This window comes from Trichosurus vulpecula, chromosome 1 (assembly GCF_011100635.1).
Source record: "Trichosurus vulpecula isolate mTriVul1 chromosome 1, mTriVul1.pri, whole genome shotgun sequence".
In the NCBI taxonomy this organism is placed as follows: domain Eukaryota; kingdom Metazoa; phylum Chordata; class Mammalia; order Diprotodontia; family Phalangeridae; genus Trichosurus; species Trichosurus vulpecula.
Genome location: NC_050573.1, coordinates 399,064,766 through 399,087,041, shown reverse-complemented (window position 1 = coordinate 399,087,041; position 22,276 = coordinate 399,064,766). Strand labels below are relative to the sequence as shown.

Below are 22,276 nucleotides of genomic sequence, written 5' to 3'. Positions count from 1 at the left end.
AATTAAAGGAGTGAAATTGAAGCTCTTTAAGAGATGTTCAATATATAGGTAGGTACTGAATCGTATCACATCTAACTACTTTAAAAGAATGAAATGAATTGCAAAAAGATCTAGATACTAACATAATAATTATAGGCAATGACTTCAATGTATCTCTTTCAGAATCAAATCTAAATGGAAAGAAACAATAAATTTGAACAATAAGTTGGAAAAATAACAAATATCTTTGGGAATTATGGAATTGGAATCTTAAGAATACTCATTTCAGCATTGTGAAGTACCTTTTAAAATATGGATCATGTGCTAATCTAAAAATAACAAATACAGAAGGGTAGAAATATTAAGGTCATCCGTTAGAGACAATCCAATAAAATTGTAAGCAACAAGAGAAATGTAAATTATTCCTCTATTAAATAAAAGATCAAATGATACGAACAAGAAGTTCTCAATGGAAGAAATCCAAACTATCAACAGCCATATGATAAACACTCCAAATCATGAACAATAAGAGAAATTCAAATGAAAATAACTCTGAGGTTCTACTTCATGCCTGTCCAATCAGCAAAAATCACAATTGTTGGCGGGGCTGCTACAGTAAAACGGGCTCACAAATGCACTGTTGATGGGGCTATGAATTGGTCCAGTCATTCTGTTCTGGAAAGCAATTTGGAACTATTCCTCCCCACCAAAAACAACAACAACACTAAACCACACATACCCTTTGATTTAGCAATACCACTTTTATGCCTACATCCCCCAAAGAGAGAAAGAGGAAAAAGACTTAAATGTAAGGAAAATATTTATACCATTTTTTGTGCTGTCAAAGAACTGGAAATTGAGGGAGTACTCATACCAAATGAGGAATGACTAAACAAATTATGTTAGGTGCATGTAATGGAATATTATTGTGCTACAAGAAATAACAAAAGGGAAACATTAAGAAAAGGAATTTAGGAAGGGAAACTTACAACGATGGAGAGGAAAGCAATAAGATGATCAAAAACTATTATACAGAATTATAAGGCAAAAATGGACATTTAAGTTGAATGGATGAATGTTTACAAAAATACAACATAATTAATATTAACAAAATGAAAAACAGATAATCTTTTCAAAAGATAACTTTCTATTAAAAAAAAGTCCTAAGTTTAAAAAAACAACAACCTAGTCCACATGATATCATTGCTATAACCACATGATTATGTCAACAGGCAGAAATACCCTTCAACAAAAAGCAGCATTCATTTGTTACAAAAACACCAAAAAAATCATAGGAATAAAAGGACTTTTACTTAATATGACTGAGAGGATCTATCTATAACTAAGAGGTAGCATTATTTTCAGTGGAGAAACACTGGCAGCTTTCCCAATTAGATCAGGAGTGAAGCAGTTATCCCACTGCTGCTGCTGCGGTTTTGATATTGTGCTAGAAATGCTACTTATAGCAGTAAGACAAGAATTATAAATCAATGGAATAATTATGGGTAAAGAAAAATAAGGCAATGTTGTGGAGTGAAGAGAGGGCCAGCTTCAAACCCAGGAAGACCTGGGCTATTCAAGTCCTACCCCTGACACATATTAAGCTGTGTTCCCTGGCAGGTCACTTAAATTCTCAGTGTTCCAGGCAAATCTCTAAGACTATAACTTGCAGAGAAGGTGCTGACCTTAACTGGTAAGAGGAATTTCATTACTAGTGAAACCACAGGTCTAATCCCATTACTAAAGAAGAGGCAAAATTATTTCTACCTGAAGATATGAAGTTATAGGCCTGTTGTGATGCCTCATTAGGGTATGGATGTGATCCTGGCGGTGCAAATTCTGACAAGTTCTTCTCTTCCCCTGACCCCAGTTTCCATTTGTGTATTGTTCCCCCCTTCAATTCTAAGCTCCTTTAGGGCAGGCACTGTCTCCCCAGCACTTAGCACAGTACTGGCACATAGTAGGCATTTAATAAATGTTGACTGACTGACTGACTGACTGAAAAAAGGCTTTGAGTAGTGTTGTAGCAATGGACTGAGTTTGTTGCTCAGGAGCAGCTTAGCTGAATGAGCCAGAGCTCATTACCAAAAGGCTGCCCACTTGGTAATGTATACTTTATTTATGGCAGCCTGCTAACAAATGAAAATTCAAAATAACCTTCATTCTTATATGACTCCATATCACTTCTGTGATGACAGTAGAGAGAAGAGTGGCAAGAAAAAAATGCAAAAGGTATTAAGAATAACAATTTATTTTTAGTCTATAAACTTTGGTTTGGCTATGGATACTTTAAGTGTGAGTTCTTCTCTAGTGACAAATGGCTACTAGGGGGAGTTAAATCGTATTAATCTTTTCTTGGTGTAAATGAACCAGGATCCCCTTGGAAAAGCAGACAGAGGAATAGGTGAAGTTGGTTATAAATTATAATTATATATATATATGATATAACAATATCATATATGATAAATATTCTGGAAGACAGCAAGAAATATCATTTCATGGAATATTTTGTCATCTTGTATTGCGATGCAATTGTATTGCAAAAAGAAAAAATACTTAATGAAAATAATCACAGAATTTGTACTCACATCTATTATAGAGAATAATGAGGTAGAGAAATCCTAAAAAGAACCTGATGAGACACTCCCCCCACTCCTGCCTGCCACCAACTCATACACAAAGTCAGTAAAATAGCATATCCTTTAATACTTGATGACTTCAACATAAAGGTGAAAATAGGTTAGGGTGTCTAGAAATGTATGGAAAATATGATTCTGGAAAGGGGAATGAGATAGATCAGATAGGAATGAGATTATACAGAAACCTCCAGCTTTCTTTGAGGAAAAAAATTTTCTTTAAGAAAAAAAATTGGCAAGCACTGAATAATATCCTAAAGATGAAATTAATTTTAGTTTAACAAACAAGAAATGAATTGTTACTGAGATGGAAGTCATTCCTGAATCAGCTGTCTGTGCATAGTCTGTGCTTGTTAGAGCAAAGATCTAATTGGTTTCCTATCTCCAAACCTTTTTCCCATAGCTGCCAAAATAACCTTCCTAATGAGCTAGTCTTACAATATCATTCTCCACCCACCTTTGAGTGCTTCCTATTTGTCTGCAGGATAAAAGACAGGCTCCTTAACATAGCATTTAACACCTTCCACTCTCTGAATCCACCTAAGGTTTCCAATCCTATCTCCTCATCTACTTTCAAATACTTCTATATTCCAGTCAAACTGGGCTATTTTTGCTCAAATTCAGCATGCTAATTTCTACCTCCGTGTGTTCACGTTCACTATCTCTCTCTTCCTGTCCACTCGCACCCCCACTCCCCCATAATTAGAAAGCACTCTCTCCTCCTCTCTCCCTATCATAATCCTTCTCTTCCTTCAAGACCAGGCTCAGTTGTCACTTCTCAATAAAGTTCTGGTCCCCTTCTGTGAACGTCTTTGATCCTTCTTCAGATTTTCCTAGAGTACTTTGGATCCTTTTTTTGCCCCAGTCACCTCCATCCTATCTGTACAGATCCATCCCAAACCCCAAAGTGCCTCACAGCACAAGTACCATGAAGTTTCACTTGTTCAATCAATTCAGTTGTGCCTATTTAGGGTTTTCTTGGCAAAGATATTGGGAGTGGTTTGCGGTTTCCTTCTCCAGTTCATTTTACAGAAGAAAATTAGGCAAATAGGGTTAAGTGACTTGGCCAAGGATACACAGCCAGTAAGTGTCTGAGACCAGATTTGAACTCAGATCTTCCTGACTTTAGGCCTGGAATTCTATCCACTGTGACACCTAGTTTCTGACTATGAGATTAGGGAATATTTTTTTTTTATCTTTGTATCTCCATCCACTAGGCACACTGTCTGTGTGCAGGCAATTTAAAATGAGTGTTTAACACAATGCCTTCCTCTCCCCAAAGTCCAGAAGGCCATTTTGACTTCTTTAAGAGCTAGTTTATTACATATACGATCTTAAGTTATTCGGGACCTAATAAATGCTAGGCACTGGGAAAAGAGATGCCTTGAACAAAGTGGTGATGGCATCACCATCTTCTCAGTCATATGGTTTCAAAACCTCAGCATCATTTTTGACTCTCCTGACCTCCCTCCCCCAAACATTCAATCAACTGAAAAGTGCATGGATTCTATCTCTGCATTGTCTATGGTTCTTGATACCACTTCCCCTCCTTTCATTTCCCCAGTATCCACCCTAACTCAGGTCCTCATTATCTCTGGTTCTGTCTGGAAGATAACAATCTTCTAACTGGCATCTTTGCCTCCAGTTCTCCCTTTCCATTGTTCATCCCTCTACTGGAATAAAAATCCTTCTGATTCAGAGGTCTGATCAAATTACCATCTAAAATACATTCTGAGGCTCCTCCTGCCTTAGAATACTACAGTCTTTAGCCTGATATTCAGGGCTCTTCAAAACAGGGTTCCAAATAGAGAAATGAGGCAAGAGCACAATTAATGAAATTAAAGGATAGAGTTGGAGTGGAATTAGTCACAAGGCTCACCTCCTACAGACAGGACTGATCCAAGAATTTAGGGTGGGGTCAGACCAATGGTGTGCTGGAGCTGGTTCATACTACTCAGATAGCAAACTGTTAAATTTTCACTGTTTGCATTTACACCTTAGAAATAAGTGCTACAAATCAGGGATTAATTTATTGATATATTCATTGTCTAAACTTAATAAAGTGATAGAGAACAAATTAATATAATACATATTAAACCTAAAATTGTGTCATGGGTACATTTTCCCTAAGAGCCAGTTGGTTAAACATTTTCCAGCATACCTCTGGTTCAGATGTATAAGAGAGGGTTAAGTGTTCCCTAGCTATAAAGGTTAAAGTGTACAGAGAGTAAGAAATGGTAATATAGAATAAACCACACTATGGAATAATCATTATGTGGCTATACCATGCATCAATAGAACTAGGCTTTGTTCTTTCCTGGAGCTGAATTCACATAAAGTAACACCATATATGGCTTCACAAAACAATACTCTCATTCATGCTGAACATTCTACTTCTTCCTGACATTCACTACCATCAAGGTCATGAGCTACTTCAGAGCCCCAGGCTGACCTTTGAACATTCCTAAAGAAGGTGAAGGAACTATATAAGATCCAAGCGAATAAACTTGGAGAAACACCTGGAAGGTAGCATCTGTACTTCACTGGTATTCCAGGTGACCACTTTCACAGATATTTCCCCATCATTATCAATTCTGTGGTCTATGAACTCCAACTCCCAGAAAACCTAATGGTTCATACCATATTCCAGTGATCAATGCTCTACCATGTTAAATTAGATAAAGAACTGCACCTTGAGGTTATATGCTATCGTTAACCCACACAAAAACAATTAAAAACAAAACCAAATCACACTTTCTGAATTTCTAAGTTTGCTGAAGATAGGTGTTATACTTATTAGTACATTATTTAGCAGTTTTCTCCTTTGTAAAATGAGAGAATACTATTAGTGTTATACACTTCACAATGTTGTTGTTCTTGGCAAATTGCTTTGTAAATTTCAAAGCACTATAGAAATGTATTATGATTATGCATGGAAGGACCTCTAGAAAACATCTAGTTCAATCCCCCTAGTTTTGGGGGGAAGTACAGTGGTGGTGGCCCTAAAAAGGAGATCCTAATGCCAAAGAATCTAAAACCCTGAGGAATCTGCTCTTACCTAGACCAAAGAGAACTTATATCCCCCAAATGAGCCCCTAATATGTCAGAAGGAAATAGACTAGCTGTTTGATTTGAACATAATGGTTCCTGGGTGGATGAAAATGCAGCATTTATTGAGAAGGCCCACCTTGCAACAGGATCATGGAAGGAATCTAAACTGTCCAAGGTAAAAAGGCAACAGTTATTTCATGCTCCTTTCAGGGCATTCAGTAAGTCTCACAAAAAAAAAAAAAAACTAAGACACTAGCCTGCTTTATCTGTTCTGTCAGTTCCTGACTTCTGCCCATTGACCAAACTACAAGCCTAGCATGTCTGTTGATCCCACCAAAGGTCCTTGACCATGTGACCAAGTCTTTAGCCTTAGTCCTGAAAATGATCTTGCCTTGTTCAGACGTCTGCCTAAGATGGCCATGCTTCTCACCTAACCCATCACTAGTGAAATACCCAACTGAAACCCCTACATAGCCTGATTGTATCCACCTCAAATTTAAACCAAGTCAGTCTGACATTGCCTTGCCTGAAGGGGAGGAGAAACAGGTGAACTCAGTAATCCCTAGGGTTCCCATAAAAGCTCAAAAATTCTAAATTTATTTCTATTATATAAAGAGAAAAAATCTCAAAGTCTCTACTTACTGAGATCAGGAGAAACCGCTCAAAATTTGAACCTAGAGTTTTAAATCTAGAACTCATTGGAGGTACTATTAAAGATGCTTATTATGTGAGACAGCTTGAAATCTCTTAAATGACAGAAATGCTAACAAAGGAAAGACTTCTGGTTTTAAGCAATAACAAAATCTTTAGGGCTCTATTTTCTGTATGTATGTGATGTTTAATTCAGTCTGTGGTGGCCTGAATGTTTGTTACATGTGGTACTACATACACAGATCAAATAAATCTTGACCATGAATCTTCAAACTAGCTTATTTTCCCCAGTATAGATAGAAATCTAAAGGCTTTATTTCATAAAGGGCCAAGGAAAGATCACATGAGAACCAATGTGTTCCAGATAGGAGAAAATAGAATAAGCCACTATACCAAGAAGGTAAGGGTGGTTGAAGAAGCTGCCACTTGCTAATGAATGTGATCTATCAAGAAGGTAATATGGAGTATTTTAAAGTGATTTTTTAAAAATGTAAAATGTCCCAACCATTACACAATGGAAAAAGCAGTGGATATCAGTCAGAAGACCTAGTTTTGAATCCTGGCCATGCCATTTATTATCCACACAGTCTTGGGCAAATCACTTAGTCTCTCTGGGGCTCAGATTTTTGCTGCCTCTAAATCCATAATCCTAACTAACCCATATCTCCAGTGAAGATAGATCATTTGCCTTGTAGAAGGGCTAGACCTTTTTTTGAACCCTAAGGATTCCTGGGTTGATAAGGACACAAAAGGCACTGACTTTGTAAGTGATCTGAATAGCTCCTGTCAAGATACTATTAGGAGACGCCCTGTTTTCCAGAGCCAAGGCCCAGCAAGCAGGCTGTGCCCTGAGCTTGGCATAACAACAATCCTTTGCACTCACCCTCTGGATGAATGATGATCCCTGAGCTCATGCAAGCACAAACAGGCCCAGGCATGAAGCCCTGCTATGAATGGACTTTTTGTCCCTAGACAACCTTGCCTCACTGTTGTGTGTGATGCTACACTACACCGTTTGACTCTTTGTCTAGCCACAACTATATAAATCAAGGTTCAGCCCCACTGCCTTGCATCCCCTGAGTAGGGGCGGTGGGGGTGGGAGCCTGGCACAGGTGTCTAGATCCCTCTTGCTTGCAAGTTGTTTTGCTCACTTTGAAATTAAACTTCTGTTTGGATCCTGACTCTCCTGTCTCTAGAGTGCTTTGTGTGGCTCCGGCCATCCACAGGTTAGAGGCTGGTTTCAGTCCAGTTGACACTCCTAACCTGCCCTTCTTCGGTCTCCTTCTTTTCCTTCTATTCCAATTTCTCTGTGGAATTTGCAAACAATGAGCATCATTAGCTCTTTCCTGAAAAGTCTTGGATTTGCAGGATTAGGAGAAAAAGGGGAAAGGAAACTGTCAGCTCCTTTTGTTCTGTGGAGACATTAAATCCCCTCTCTAGCTACTGCAAAAAAAGTCACTCAATCTCTATCTGATAGACCCTACAACTATCAAGTACTAAGGGTACTTATTCTTCCAAGAGGATTTTCTTCAGCATGGGGTGATTTAAGTGAGACCTCTGCTAAAAGTCAAAGGGACATGAACAACCTTTAAAGACCATCCACATCTGTAGTTATGCTACAGATTCTTAATCAGAATTGGACTGATATGAAACAAAACAAAATTGAAAATCACCTTCCTTAGTAGTTGAGTGGTCTTTTTTATTTCTCCCTTGGCTAGGCAGATGCTGCCCAGAATATAAAAAGTTTCAGCCACCTTCTCACTATAGTCACCATAGCTCATCAGTTGGGACTTCAGTGAGTTCTTCAGAAGTTTATAAGCCTCCTAGGAAATGAAAACAAGCTGTTAGTATAAGTTTGAAGAAACACATTGGCTGCGAATTAATTCCTCCCTCTGGGCTCTAGGCTAGAGAAAGTATTACTAATATCCCAGAGAAAGGGTTAGTTTTTTCCCATGCTTCTCAAGGATCTGGAATAGCCTTTGCCATTGTGAAAGTCCCTGCCTTCACCCCCCCCAAACAAACAAACAAACAAAAACTAGTGGTTTTAGATTCTGGTTTTGTTATTAAATTAAATGTTATTTAGTAGGAAATCATACCCTATGTACAAATTTAGAGAATCCACCCCAAATGTTCACATGAACTATTTGTGTTCGACCTGTGGTAGAGCATCCTGAGCTCATAGTGGTCTGATCAGCCACAGTGGACACACGGTACCTTGACTCTAGCATAGTGATGTCATTTTGGTCCTCTTCAAGCATGAAGGATGACAACCAATACCCTATAGGAGGCATATCATTCCCAAATGTTCCCCTACCTAATGTTCAAGGCCAGTTTTCTGAGTTCTGTGATTTTACCACAGTCTATTTGAAGAGGTTTGAAACATTAAAAAAGGAATAAAAGTTGGAAGAAAAGTCATTTTAAAAAATCTTCATGCATCCAGAATGTCATCAAATGTTAAAAATATCTTGAATATATCTGCCAGCATGCAATTTGGTAGGCCATGATATCTTGGTTTATTCATCCATTATAAGATTTCAAGTAGAAGGAACTTATAGGTCATCTACATCAACTTTTCATTTTAATTTTTAAAAAAATTTTTTGAGGGGGGAAGGCAGGGCAATTAAGGTTAAGTGACTTGCCCAAGGTCACACAGCTAGTAAGTGTGTAAAGTATCTGAGGTCACATTTGAACTCAGGTCCTCCTGACTCCAGGGCCAGTGCTTTACTCAATGAGCCACCTAGCTGCCCCCAACCTTTCATTTTAAAGATAAAAAAAAATGGTGACCTGAAAGATTTTAAATGATTGTCCAAAATCTCACAAGTGCTAAGTAAAAGAGCCAGCATTTAACCCTATGTTCTTTGGTTCCAAAGTCGATGCTCCCGCCACTCAGCTACACTCCCAAATTCTTAGCCATCTTTCAAACTCATCCCATCACCAACTACAGAGCAGGAAGACCTCTTCTAGCTAATGAGAAGCAAACATCAAGCACCGCTGTTAATGATATTTTTCATGACCAATAGCATAAGGGCTACGCTCTGGTATGGACCAGCTGTGTACTCCTAACCAAAATTTCCTCAAATTTTTGTGCTTCATTTTCTTCAAATATAAAACAAAGCCAACTTCATCAACCTGTCTCATTGCTTTCTCACGACAATCCTCTGATTCTCCAGAGTGTTACCACTAGGGAAATAACATGGCTAACTCTTAAAATTTTGCTTCCTTTCCCCAGTCATTTAAAAATAAATTTTTGTCAGTTTTCAAGCAGTAGTGGTTAAGGTAGAAACAGTAAAGGGACACAGTATTTTCACATTTCAAAGTTAGGATGACAATGATTTCCCTCAGTTCAGTTTCCTTGAATTCAATAAAGTCAAAGTTAAATTCTTAAGGGTCCCTGATGTTTCTCAGAGAGGAAAGAGGAAGGTGAAAGGTTGGTTAGTTTAGGTCAGTCACATGTGATCTCATGATTGGAAGCTTTCTTGCTCACTACATTTTGCCTTAAATACAAGAGAAAGGTCAAAAGTTCACTTCTTTCAGGCAAGCTTTCAGATGATGATACCCGTGAGAGCCTTGTAAGTGAAAAGGCCAGTAATAAAATGCATTCTTTGTGTTCATTTTTTCCTTTGAGTGAAAACAATTACCATGGTCAGGGGGAAGTTGAGTTGGCTTTGGGCACTCAAGAAACCAAGGTAGAAAAGCTGAGCCTGGATTCAACGGTTGGTTGTTGTCCTTCATTCTCGAAGAGGACCAAAATGATAGAATTTTACTGTAATAGGCATTCTAAATATGAAATCTTTTTCTAAAGGTCAAAAAATTGCTATATTATTGGAAGAACTGAACCACATTAATGTTCTTGCAAGTAATCTAATCAAAAGAAAGATACAGTTAAATGGAAGACTGGATCACAGGTTTTTCTTGGAGAAGTAAATAAAGGACTTGTCACCATTGGTTTCATCATATTCTCTAAAGCACCATCATAAAGACATTTGACTATTTTGTCTTTCAGTGCTTGTGGCAAGAAAAAAATTACCATGAGATGACTGTAGTTTATGTACTGGGTTTTAGAAACACTTAAAAAATTCTTATACTTGAATCTGATATGCTATAGAGAATGAAGAAGTAGAAAAATTCTATTAAAAATATGAAAAGATCTTCCTAAGTCAACATATATTTTTTGATGTATGGTGACTTCACATTTGACTATTTTGTCTTTCAGTGCTTGTGGCAAGAAAAAAATTACCATGAGATGACTGTAGTTTATGTACTGGGTTTTAGGAACACTTAAAAAATTCTTATACTTGAATCTGATATGCTATAGAGAATGAAGAAGTAGAAAAATTCTATTAAAAATATGAAAAGATCTTCCTAAGTCAACATATAATTTTTGATGTATGGTGACTTCACAATGAGAAGGTGAGGACTGGCAAGAATTATAAAAAGTATGTTGGAAAATTTGGCTCAGAGAATTTGTTTGAGAAACAAAATAGCCCAAAGCCTTGTAGATGACTGAGAAACTCCACATCTATGAATATTTTTATCTGAAGATAGCTGGGCAGGGAAAGGCATGGTGAGCACCAATCATCATCATTAAAAAATAAAACTGACTATATCTTCACAGGAAATGACTTGTTAACTGATGAGGGAATAAAATTAGAATCAGTCATCTGTGTGCTGTCAAAACTACAGCAAAGGCCAAAGTCAATAGCATATTAGGACAGATGCTAAAGGCAGAAAATTGTACATAATTTTATAGATTCAACCTGACTTATTCAAACAAGCCATTAATGGAAAAAAAGGAAATGAAAAAAGGCGAAGTTATTTATATGATTATTACTATTTCCTGTAAACATTTAATAATAGCAAACACTTTATCTCCTTTCCAGAGTGACAAGGAAGTCAAAGGCTACACTGGTTTAGAAAACAAATTCACTTGTAAAATAATACAAAGTATGGCAGAAAACTACTACCATATCACTTCATTAGAAAAAGCAAACATCAAAATGACCAAGTTTTCATGTTGGGAGACTATATAAATAGACCCAAATGAACCACACCATCCCAGGATCATCAATAGATGAAACCAGGAGGAAGACAACAAATAGAAAAAAAGAAAGAAATTGGTCAATGGTTTTATAAAGATCTACTTTCATTTCAGTAACAAAGAAGCCATGCTATGTGGAGCCTAAAACCTCAGTCCCCCCATGTACCAGAGAAGGAAGCTGAACTAACATTAAAGACCAGATAAAGAAAAGCAGTTGGACCAAATCAAGTAAACACCAAGGAAATCCACAGGAGAGGCAACATTCCCTCGAAAGCACTGAAGGATGGTTTTATAGGAATCTCATGAGAGGAAGATAACAAAAGAATGGAAAGGGGGGGGCGAAATATGGTCAAAAACAAATGGTTGAGGAAAGCATTAATAACTAATGGCCCACTTGGCTACTTTTGTCATCTTCATAAAATCTTAATAAATGATCTATATGGGTTTTGACATTTATCTTTCAATTCAATTAAAAAACAACATTTATCAAGTGACTATATTGCAAGAAATTCATGCTAGTCACTGAGGATACAAAGACTTACTTAAAAAAAAAATGATCCCTGCCTTCATGGAATTTGCATTCTTCTGGACTGAAATGAGGTTGGGAACAGGAAGGCTTTTGCAAATCTCTACAATGGACCACCATCTTTACATTCACACAGTTGACTAGTAAGGTGAAGAGAATACAAAATGCATTCTGCCGTTGATTGTTAATTTAAAAAAAAAAAAGGCATTTGACTTGTTAGGGCAAAAGAAAGCCTTAAAAAAAAGGAGTCCCTTTCAAGCATGTTATAATCATACAAAACTTCTTGATAAATGCAGCCACAGATAAAATTCTGTTCAATGACCCTGTGTGTTATTAACTTCAAACAAATCATAAAACGGGTGTGCTAACCAAATATGTTTGCCACATCACTGAAGGATGTCTTACATTCTCCCTAATTATTAAAACTTAGTTGATAATGTCATTAAAAGAATAAAAATCAAAATTTTAAAGACTGCCCAAGGAATTTTAAAATATGCCTATGTGAAGATCATCTGACACTTATTACGAATTATAGTCTCACTGTTTTACTGTCAAGATTTTAACGAGTAACAGAAAAAGAGGCACCATACTGCCTTTTACCCATAGAAGGGTACCAAGGATCTATATAGGTTTTGAGGTTTATCTTTCAATTCAATTTAAAAAAAAACATTTATCAAGTGACTTTACTGCAAGGAATTCATGCTCTTCTAAGTCTGTAATTCTCTTATCCACCTGAAAAGATCCTGTAGAACCTCTATGCCATGTTATGCCATTATCTCCATCTGACATTAAAGGCTCACTACCATAGCTCTTGACTTTTGCCCTGGTTAGGATTTAGAGGAAACTTGCAAAATAGCAATTTACTGTACAGACTGTCATCTCCACCTAAAAAAAGAGCCCTGAAGAAGATGGAGAAAGATTTACTGGAAAGAAAAGTGGATATATGGATTTTGTTCATACTATATGCTTCCCCACTAATCTATTGCTTCAAGCTCCAACAAAAATGTGGGGTAGGTAGATCCTTGGTGTCACTTTCCTTTCTATGCCTTTCTCCTTGTTATTCTCTCTCCTTTGTTTTTCAGATACTCAATGCAAGCTGCCTTCTAGCTTTCTAAAGACTCCTAGAGGTCTCAGTCAGGCCTGCTCTGCCTACTCAGAATCACTCCACATTTGGAAATTACTTAGACCTCCTCCTTCCTTCATTGGCCCCACCCTTCAATCCAACTGCCCTTCTCTTGGGACAGATTATTTCAGAGATACAGAGATTTAACTAAAGTGGGGATGACTAATAGTGTGAATCAACTCTCCCGCATTTTAAAAGAGAAAACCCACTTAACACCCCCTCCAAAAGATTAGTTTTTAAGGTTGATTTCAGTAGAGATATTTTTGAGCAAAGAGAAACTTCCTAGTATTCCTCAGATTACATGTCACCCAGAAGATTGTCTGAATGACAGAGAGAACACAGCAGACCACGATTATGGTTCTGATAGTAACCAGCTGTATGTGACTTGGAAGTGAGTCTTTCAACCTCCTTTGGCCTCTGTAAAATAATGGGGGTGGGGTTGGTGCAGATGTTCCTTAGAGGTCCCCTTTCAGCCCTACAACTCTAGGTTATTGAATGCATTGTAACAGCTGAAGTGGATAATGGTGATAAATAATTAAAAGGTTCTCCCCTTCTGCCACCCACCACCACCACTCCCTTCCACCTCTAAAATTTCAAGATCCTAGTAAGAGTAAATCCTAGAAAGATCAAGACCTATAACTGCTCTTTCATGATTACCTGTTTTTCTCCAATTTGGAGAAGCCATTTGCTGAATTCCTCAGTGGCACACATTGTATGATAATTATCAGGGCCCAGCGAAGCCTGGTATGCCTTGAGGCTGCTTGTAAAATACAGTTCAGCAGCATCTGAAAAGAAACAGAACAATTGTTTGGGCAGATTTCAGTCCAGGCTTCATGACACAATGACATCAGATTTTTACTACAAAGAAAACTCATACATGGGGATTCTCATAAGCCAGTGGTCCATCACAGCACAGGTATGTGGAATTCTTAAGTGTTAAGAGTCTAATCCTTTAAATAAAGTTAACTTTGAGTAGTAAAGATATTAAACTATCATCTAGGATTATTGGAAAGGGACAATTCTGGCTTCAGTTTAGACCTAAAATAAAATTACCTACCATATTTTCATGATATGAAAAGTTGAAATCACCCAACTCTACAGATGAATTTTTTTTAAAAAAATATCTAGACACAAATACCCACTATTAATGAATGCAATAATAAGTTCCACAGAATAATAAAAGACAGTGAACACAACATAGACAAATTTACATAGTACATACTAGTGTGAGTGCATGAAAATGAAGGAAGAGAGCGGATCACTGGAAAACTTTATCCAGGGATTTTCAAAGGGTGAAAAATTTATTTTACCCTCCATCCTCAAGTATGTCTACTAAAATAAATAGCAAAAATATAAAGGTGTCTTTTCCACTGACTTAAAAAACAACGTTCTTTACAAAGTCTAATTTATTATTTTTAAAAACTACAAGTCCAGATGGAGTTTAGCTACTATAAGTGTATTCCCTCTCCCATTTGTGAGTGATACTATTTCTTGTTGGTCCAGGGAACCAGGGAAAAGCAAATACTTTGGATTAGCTTACAGTGTAGGGCTAGAAAACACAGTATATTTAATTTTTGTCACCAAACTCCTTGATCTACTTTCCCTCTCCAACATAAAATTCACAGCTGTGCAGAACTAAATTATCTCACATTGACAATCTGATTATTTTGGTGAGTGTTGCTGAATGCCTAAGGAAATAAAAAGAATAGAAACCAAAGATTTAGAATATGTAAGGAGTAATAATACCTAAGGTGATTTTTCATTCCTACAGACATTTTTTGCTTGTAATGTATGCATTACCAAATGCCATTATTGCTATGTCTGAATAAATAGTGCTTGCGGTTTCAGCAACACAAAAATGACAATAATTTTGTTCAAGTTCGAGATTCAAGTATTTTAAAGATATGCTTAAATTCAACTACTTACTGCTTTCCTTCTTATATGATATTTCATCTGATTTCCTTGGCAAATGTTGTTTGTATACAATAATACCTGTCTAAACCTCTGTCCTTAACCTGCCTTAAATATTATTTGTAACCAAATGTAATATGCGCATGTTTATAAGAAGGAGCTTTTCCAAAAGGTGAGTACTCTCCTCTTAACTTAATGGTTGTGCTATATTTGGGAAATTATGCTAAATATAAACCCATCTCACCTACATACCCCTGTGTTGTGGCTCTCCAGATGTGGCATAAGCTTTAGCTAGCAAGAAACCTGTCTTAGCAGCTTCAGCACTGAGTTCTTTGTATGAAGCCACGCAGATAGAATGAGCCTGGAATAAAAAGGAAATAAAAAGGAAAACACCCAAGAAAGTGTTTCCATATTATTTTTTTTAAATTTTAATAAAACCTATAATAAGAATATAGTCTAGACTTTTGGCTTAACTAATCCTACTAAGAGGGACAAAGTAATGGTTTGAAGAATTAAAGAAAAAAGCAAACCTTCTTAATCCAATCCCACCAAAAGTGAAAAGCAGCCTAAGACTATTATAGTTAGCAAAAATACCACAATGATCTCTCCATTCCCTGAATTCCAATTGTGTTCATTGCTATGGGACTTCTCTGTTTCTAAGCTCTCTGCAAATAGCCTTAGTCCCCATTGATGGTGTTCCCACAACTGAGAATAGATTCCCTGCTGAATGTTTCTCAATGCTCTCTAGCTATTGCATGTACTTGTCTTTATAGTCCCAGTGAGTCTATAAATTCCTTAAGATCACTCCCTGTATTTATCCCTCACAAAGCCTAAGAATGATGAGCATTCATTCAACCAACCAATTATCTGCTGAATGCCCAGCACAAGCTAAACATGATATTGTTGAGGGTTGGGGAGACAAGGTCCAGGAACCCCAAGACTGGAGTTCCCAGACAAGGTAGTTGAGGGGGAGTCCCCTCAAGGACCCAAGTGCTGGAGAGGGTCGGGCCAAATGGTGTGAATTCACAATTTCAAGTATTCTTCAAGTCAAGGTGGCAAAGATTTATTACGCTTTTCAGCAGGCAAGAGTTCTTAGGGAAACTGCAAACTTACAGGGGTGCAGGAAAAGTTTTTATAGGAGATTTTTGGGTGAAACATGTGCCAAATATATCAATTAGGTGTTTTAGGGTGGGATTAGGGAGTGGTTAAGGGGTGGTCAGTTCTTAAAGGAACATGCTCTTTTTGTATCTACTGGGCAGGTATCTTACCAAGAGTTCAGTGGGAAAGAGCGCAGGGTGGGGGGGGGGAGGTGCGCGCTACCTGGAGGTGTGGTATCAGCCTTGAAACTTCACGAAGTCAACTAATGGTCAAGGCCAACTGGAAATATCCAGGCTGCTTCCATCAATGTCAGGATGAATGTAAGAGGCTATACATTTGACTATGTCTAGAATACATATCAGTAAGATCAGTAAGTAGTAAATATTGTTATGGCCCAGTGCACAGCCAATTTTGCACATACACAGGGAGTCAGACCAATAAATTCTATAGATGCAGCTGTCCACTGTATCAGGAGCATTTTACTAGGGCTTGCTATTCTGTTTTGCTAGAGAGAAACTGCTAGGGATAGTGTTCTGAGACTAGGGAGAGATGTGACTTTCAAACTGGATGTGATTTTGGAATTAGGGTCCAGGCACAGGCACCCAGGCAGAGGCTAAGGAGAAATGTTAGAATTAGGGTCCCAGCACAAGCACCCAGGGATCCCTACCAGTGTTAACTACTATTCTTATACATAGTAGGTAATCACTAAATTCTTGTGCATTGACTGATTTTAATTACTTATGAACTTTTTTGGACCATGAGCTACTTGATTAGCCAAAATGTTCTCAGGCTAGGATAACCTATCCTACCTGTTCACATTCGTCACCATCAAAAACAAAACCAAGCACAGAAACCCTTCCCAGAACTAGTGGTAAGACATCAATGAGAGCCTTTGGTCAAGAAAATAGTCATTACCTTATTACAAATATTAACATCATGAGATGATTGAGAGGTAGCTAAATGGTGCAGTAGATAAGAGCACTGGGTCAGGAAGACCTGAGTTCAAATCCAGCCTCAGACACTTATTAGCTGTGTGACCTTGGGGAAAGTCACTTTACTCAGTTGCCCTCAATTGTAAAATGAGGATAATCAGAACCCCTACCTCCCAGGTTTGTTGTGAGGATCAAACGAGATAATATTTGTAGAATGCTTAGCACCATGCCTTAATAAATACTCCCTCCTTTCCCCTCCTTTTATATATATATGACATATATATATAGTATGTATGTATGTGTTGTATATGTGTGTATACATATTTATATAAACTATGAACCTAATCCTCTTCCCCTTCCCAGAGCTCAGATGGTGGTGATGGTGGTGGTGGTGGTGGTAGGGAAAGATTATGCCTTTCATGTGCTGAGGGAATAAGTTTGTATGTTTGTGATTACACCTTTTGAAGTAAATATTTCTGTATAAAAGGTAGTCTAACTGTTAGCAGCTAAATGGAACTGGAGAGCTGGGAAGCTATCCCTCTACAGTTGTGGAACTTTCTAACTGCCTAGAAACCACAGCTAGGTGGCACAGTGGATAGAGTACCAGGCCTGAAGCCAGGAAGACTCATCTTCCTGAGTCCAAATCAGGCCTCAGACACTTACTAGCTGTGTGACCCTGGGCAAGTCACTCAACCCTGTTTGCCTCAGTTTCCTCATCTGTAAAATGAGCTAGAGAAGGAAATGGCAAACCACTCCAGTATCTCTGTCAAGAAAACTTCAAATGGGGTCATGAAGAGTCAGACACAACTGAAACAACTCAACAACAACATAGAAACCCCCTATCCCCTCTTAAGGTACTAGAAAATCTGGGGGGGGGGGAGGTTAAATGTAATCTACCAGGTAGTGAATATGTAAAAGTTCCCTAAACTTTTCTCATGGGGAAGTCTCATTGTTCCTTCCAAGGTTTTGTTTTTCCTGGAACGTGGTCAAATTAGTTAACTCTATAAACACTTATCATTCATATCCTTAAACCTAGAAATGTGACCAGCCTCTAGGATTAAAGGTTAAGTGATGGAACCACACCAAATTATTATGACTTAGTATTTTAAACGTTTTCCATTTGCTACAAATTTAAATTCAGTTGTTACCAATTACTCTCGCTTTTGGGAAGGTACAAACCTGCCTTCTAGCTTCCTGGAGACAAGAGAATGTAATAGAGACTTCTGTTTCTTATTAGATAGGAGAAAATATGATATAATAGAAGGGGGGGAAGGAAATAAGCATTTATATAAAACCTGCTATGTGCTGTGGGCAGCTGGGTGGCTCAGTGCTCCAGGCTACAGGCCACAGGGCCTGGAATCAGAAAGACCAGAGTTCAAATTTGACCTCAGACGCTCACTAGCTACATACCCTGGGCAAGTCATTTAACCTCTGCCTTAATCTGCTGGAGAGGGAAATGGCAAACCACCCAGCATCTTTATCAAGAAAACCCCACAGAGAGTATGGTCCACAGGGTCATGAAGAGTCGGACACAACTGAGCAACATGTGCCATGTACTTTTACAAATATTATCTCATTTGGAGCTATGATTCTAGAATCATGAGACTTGGATTAAATCCTGCCTGTGACACCACCTATGTAAGCTTGGGCAAATCATTTAGCTTCCCTGGGCCTTGATTTCATCATCTGTGAAAGGAAAAGCTGTACCTAGACAGTACCTGAGGTCCTTTGCATCTCTAAAATCAATGGCCCTACAATCAGACTGAATCTGGTCAGGTAGCATTTCTATACTGGGTTTCATCGTGAAACCATCCACTCAATTCAGTTAATCAAAGAGAAGCTGATGGAAGCATCCCCTCATAGGTTTGGGACTTCAGTCAAATGATCACAACAGAGACGATTATACCACACTCTTTTGCAGGTCTCAAGCTTCCTTAGCATTGTAGCTATGAAGGCCAAGTAGTAAGAACCTAGGGTTGTAACCAATTCACTTACCTGAAGCAAATGTTCAATGGCTCGGTCGTGGTTTTTCCTGAGCTGTTCAACCTGTGCAGCTTCCTGATACAGGCTGATCAGTTCTGATGCGGAATCGCCCTTGGAAGAGATAACATGGGTGATTGCCTTTTCAAAGTAATTCACAGACAAGTTCAATCGGTGAAGTTGTAAAGCAGCTCTGCCCAGAAAATAGAGAGGGAAGACACATGCCACAAATTAAGAAGCTCCATGGGAAGTAATGGCTCCCTATAGTTCCACGTTTGTCCAGAGTTCATGGCCTCTGACAGAGCCACCGGAGAGAATAAGGAAAGGCTCAGAAGTTGTTTATAGGGGCATAATTACCACTGACCTCAAGACACAGAAGCTTTATTGCTCAACTCTTTGGTGTACTCTGGGCCTGAGACCTCAGTCAATCCAAACCACAGCACTTCCCCCAGCTTAACATAAATTATATAAATCGGGAGCCACCCAGTCAATGAGGCTTTCCAGGGCTGCACTGCTCTGACTGGCCATGAAGAAGCCTCAAGTGGCTCTCACAATTTAACTGTCCCACTCAATTCAATATTTATTTATTTATTCATTGGCATATATTTATTAAATTTTACTAATGTGCAGGGCATTACCCCAGCCACTGACACTTTAAACAAAGCAATCCCAATCCTCAAGGAGCTTACTTTCTTACTAATAGCTGATGATAATAGCTAGAATTTATATGGCACTTTTAGGTTTGGGAGCAATTTACATATATTACCACATTTGATCCTTTATTCTATCCCACTGAAACTGAGACTACTGGTAGGCAAAGTATTTAAATGCCTAAAATGTAATACCTGAGGACAGTGGCAAGAGGCATGTCATCAAAAGCCCTTTGATATTATTTTTGAAAACAAACGTGGCTAAGCTTTTTAGGATTTAGAGCTGCAAGGGACTTAGAGAGCAATTAAAGCCCAACTCTTTCATTTTATAGATAAGGAAATTGACACAGATAAATTAGCTGATTTGCCCAATGTCACCCACTTATAAACTAGAAGAATTAGGAACCTAAACTAGCCCCTGAACTTTACACAAGTCTACTCACCATGGCTCACAGGTGTATTGTGTGTTACTGAGTAGGCCCAAAGCCTTCATACAGTAAGCTAGTAATACACAGCTAGGTGATGCAGTGGATAGAGAAAACACTGGACTTGGAATCAGAAAGACTTATCTTCCTGAGTTCAAATCCAGCCTCAGACACTTACTAGCTGTGTGACCCTGGACAAGTCACTTAACTCCGTTTACCTCAGTTCCCTCATCTGTAAAATGAGCTGGAGAAGGAAATGTCAACCGCTCCAGTATCTTTTCCAAGAAAACCCCAAATGGGGTCACAAAGAGTAGGACATGACCGAAATGAATGGAACAGCAACACACAATGGGATACAATTTTAAAACTTCCTGAAGTACACATCTGTCTTGTTCCAGCTCTAAACTCCATATCTCAATTGAGTTAGATGTTGTTGGCTTACAAAGGTTCATGGGGAGGCGTTAGAGCAAGTGAAGGCCACCCAGACACACAGAATCCTACCAATCAAGTCTTACAAACAAGCAGAGATTCTTTTCTTCCTAATTTTTTAAAAAAAGAGGGCAAAATCAGCTATCATTTTTGTTAGTAGATCATCATATCAACTTTTCTGTGTGACAATAGTGTATGTACAACTGAAAGTTTAGGCACCTCTGGGCTCAGTTTAATTTAGTTCTGTGCATTCCAGTGTTTCCAAAATTTAACAGTTGACTTAGCTCTCCTTAATTTGCTCTTGCCTGGAGAAAATAGGCAGAGTTGCTACATTTACTTCATTTATGTGAAAATAAATGAAAGATCTGGGGAAAGGAGAAACTCTCTTCTTTTTATCTGACAAACTAGTTGGTCCTGCTCTCATTGAGAATCATCTACAAATCTCAGAGAATCTCCTCATTCAACTATGTTCAGGCCCCACTTCTTCCTTTACACTCTTCCATGAACTGTATTTTCATTTTTTTTCTTTTTTTTTGGAGGCAAACGGTTAAGTGACTTGACTAGGGTCACACAGCTAGTAAGTGTTTGAGGTCACATTTGAATTCAGGTCCTATTGACTCCAGGGCCAGTGTTCTATCCACTGTGCCACCTAGTGGCCTGTCATGAACTGCATTTTTATACACAGCCTAGCTTAAATTGAGTAATAGTGTGTGTTAGCTTCCATCTTCATTAAATGCATTGGAAATTGGGGGCGAGAGTATCTAGGAGTCGTATAATGAAAAGCGCACTGAAATTAGAGGACCTGAGTTCAAATCTTGCCTTTGTCATTTTGGAGCTATATGACCCTGATCAATCCATCTCTTTGGGCCTCAGGGCATAAAGATGAGCAGGTCCAATTGCAACCTATAACGTATCTTCTAGTTCTAAACCATCTGACTATAATTTTTGTTCTTCATCTACTAGTACTGATTTAATAACAAAAGAGAAAGATAATTTAGAAAAAGGTCTGTTCCAAAATAAGTCTGGGTTACTGGACTTTCTTCACTTATCATAGGAATGTTTTATTTTTGCTCCACAAGAATAGCATGGAATGATTGTGTGCAATATAGGCCCCATCAAAAAACCCTGAATTTCTCTAAATCGAGTTTTTACCTGCCCAAAGCAATTATGAGGTCTTTCTCAGAGACTTTTAAGTCTCTGACTGCGGCCCCATCATGACATTCCCATAGTTCCTCCATGCTCTTCTCAGATTTCTGGAGATTGTAATAAGCTTCCTTGCCAGTGCAACAGTTGAGGAAAATTAAAAGAATAAAAACCAAATCCCACAGCTAGGTACAACATTTGAGAAGCAAACAAAGCTCTTCAGTTGTCTATTGGGTTAACAGTGTAAGCCTTAAAAATGACCATTTCCCAGGCCTCTCTAGACATTCTCCCTGCTGATATACTCTAAGAGAAGAAATCCTTAGCAGGCAAAGGCATTGGGCTTCCTTTGGTGGTTACCTAAAATGAGCATTAGCAGGTGGGAGCTTAGAGTGGAGTGAAAGGAAGCCAAAAACTTTAAGGGAAAAACCCATTTATGTTTCCTTTAGGATTGCATTATGCACTGACGATTGTTCATTACCCCCAAACTAGTTTCTATGAGCTATAAAAGGCAGGGATCTCAAGCTGGTGAATAAAGTCCTTATTGATTCTAAGTAAGCTCTAGTAAAAAAGAGTCTACCTCCTGTCAAATATTTTTAGTATTTTGGGGAGTGGGGGTGGTAGAGGAAAATCACCCCCAAATCCCAAATATCCTTCCATTTCCTTCACTTTTTCTACCCTTTAAAGATCCTGTGATGAGGGTACAA

General features: G+C 38.2%; 1 protein-coding gene across 1 annotated transcript in view; it reads right to left on the bottom strand.

Moving 5' to 3' along the window:
* Positions 1-22,276, bottom strand: part of TTC23L (tetratricopeptide repeat domain 23 like) — a 48,235-nt gene that overhangs the window by 10,199 nt on the left and 15,760 nt on the right. Inside the window, exons 5-9 of the mRNA XM_036741101.1 lie at positions 21,582-21,710; positions 18,941-19,118; positions 15,168-15,276; positions 13,662-13,789; positions 7,991-8,140 (exon numbers count right to left, since the gene is read on the bottom strand). Of these exons, the coding sequence (XP_036596996.1) occupies positions 7,991-8,140; positions 13,662-13,789; positions 15,168-15,276; positions 18,941-19,118; positions 21,582-21,710 (694 nt within the window). The remainder of the gene's footprint in view (positions 1-7,990; positions 8,141-13,661; positions 13,790-15,167; positions 15,277-18,940; positions 19,119-21,581; positions 21,711-22,276) is intronic.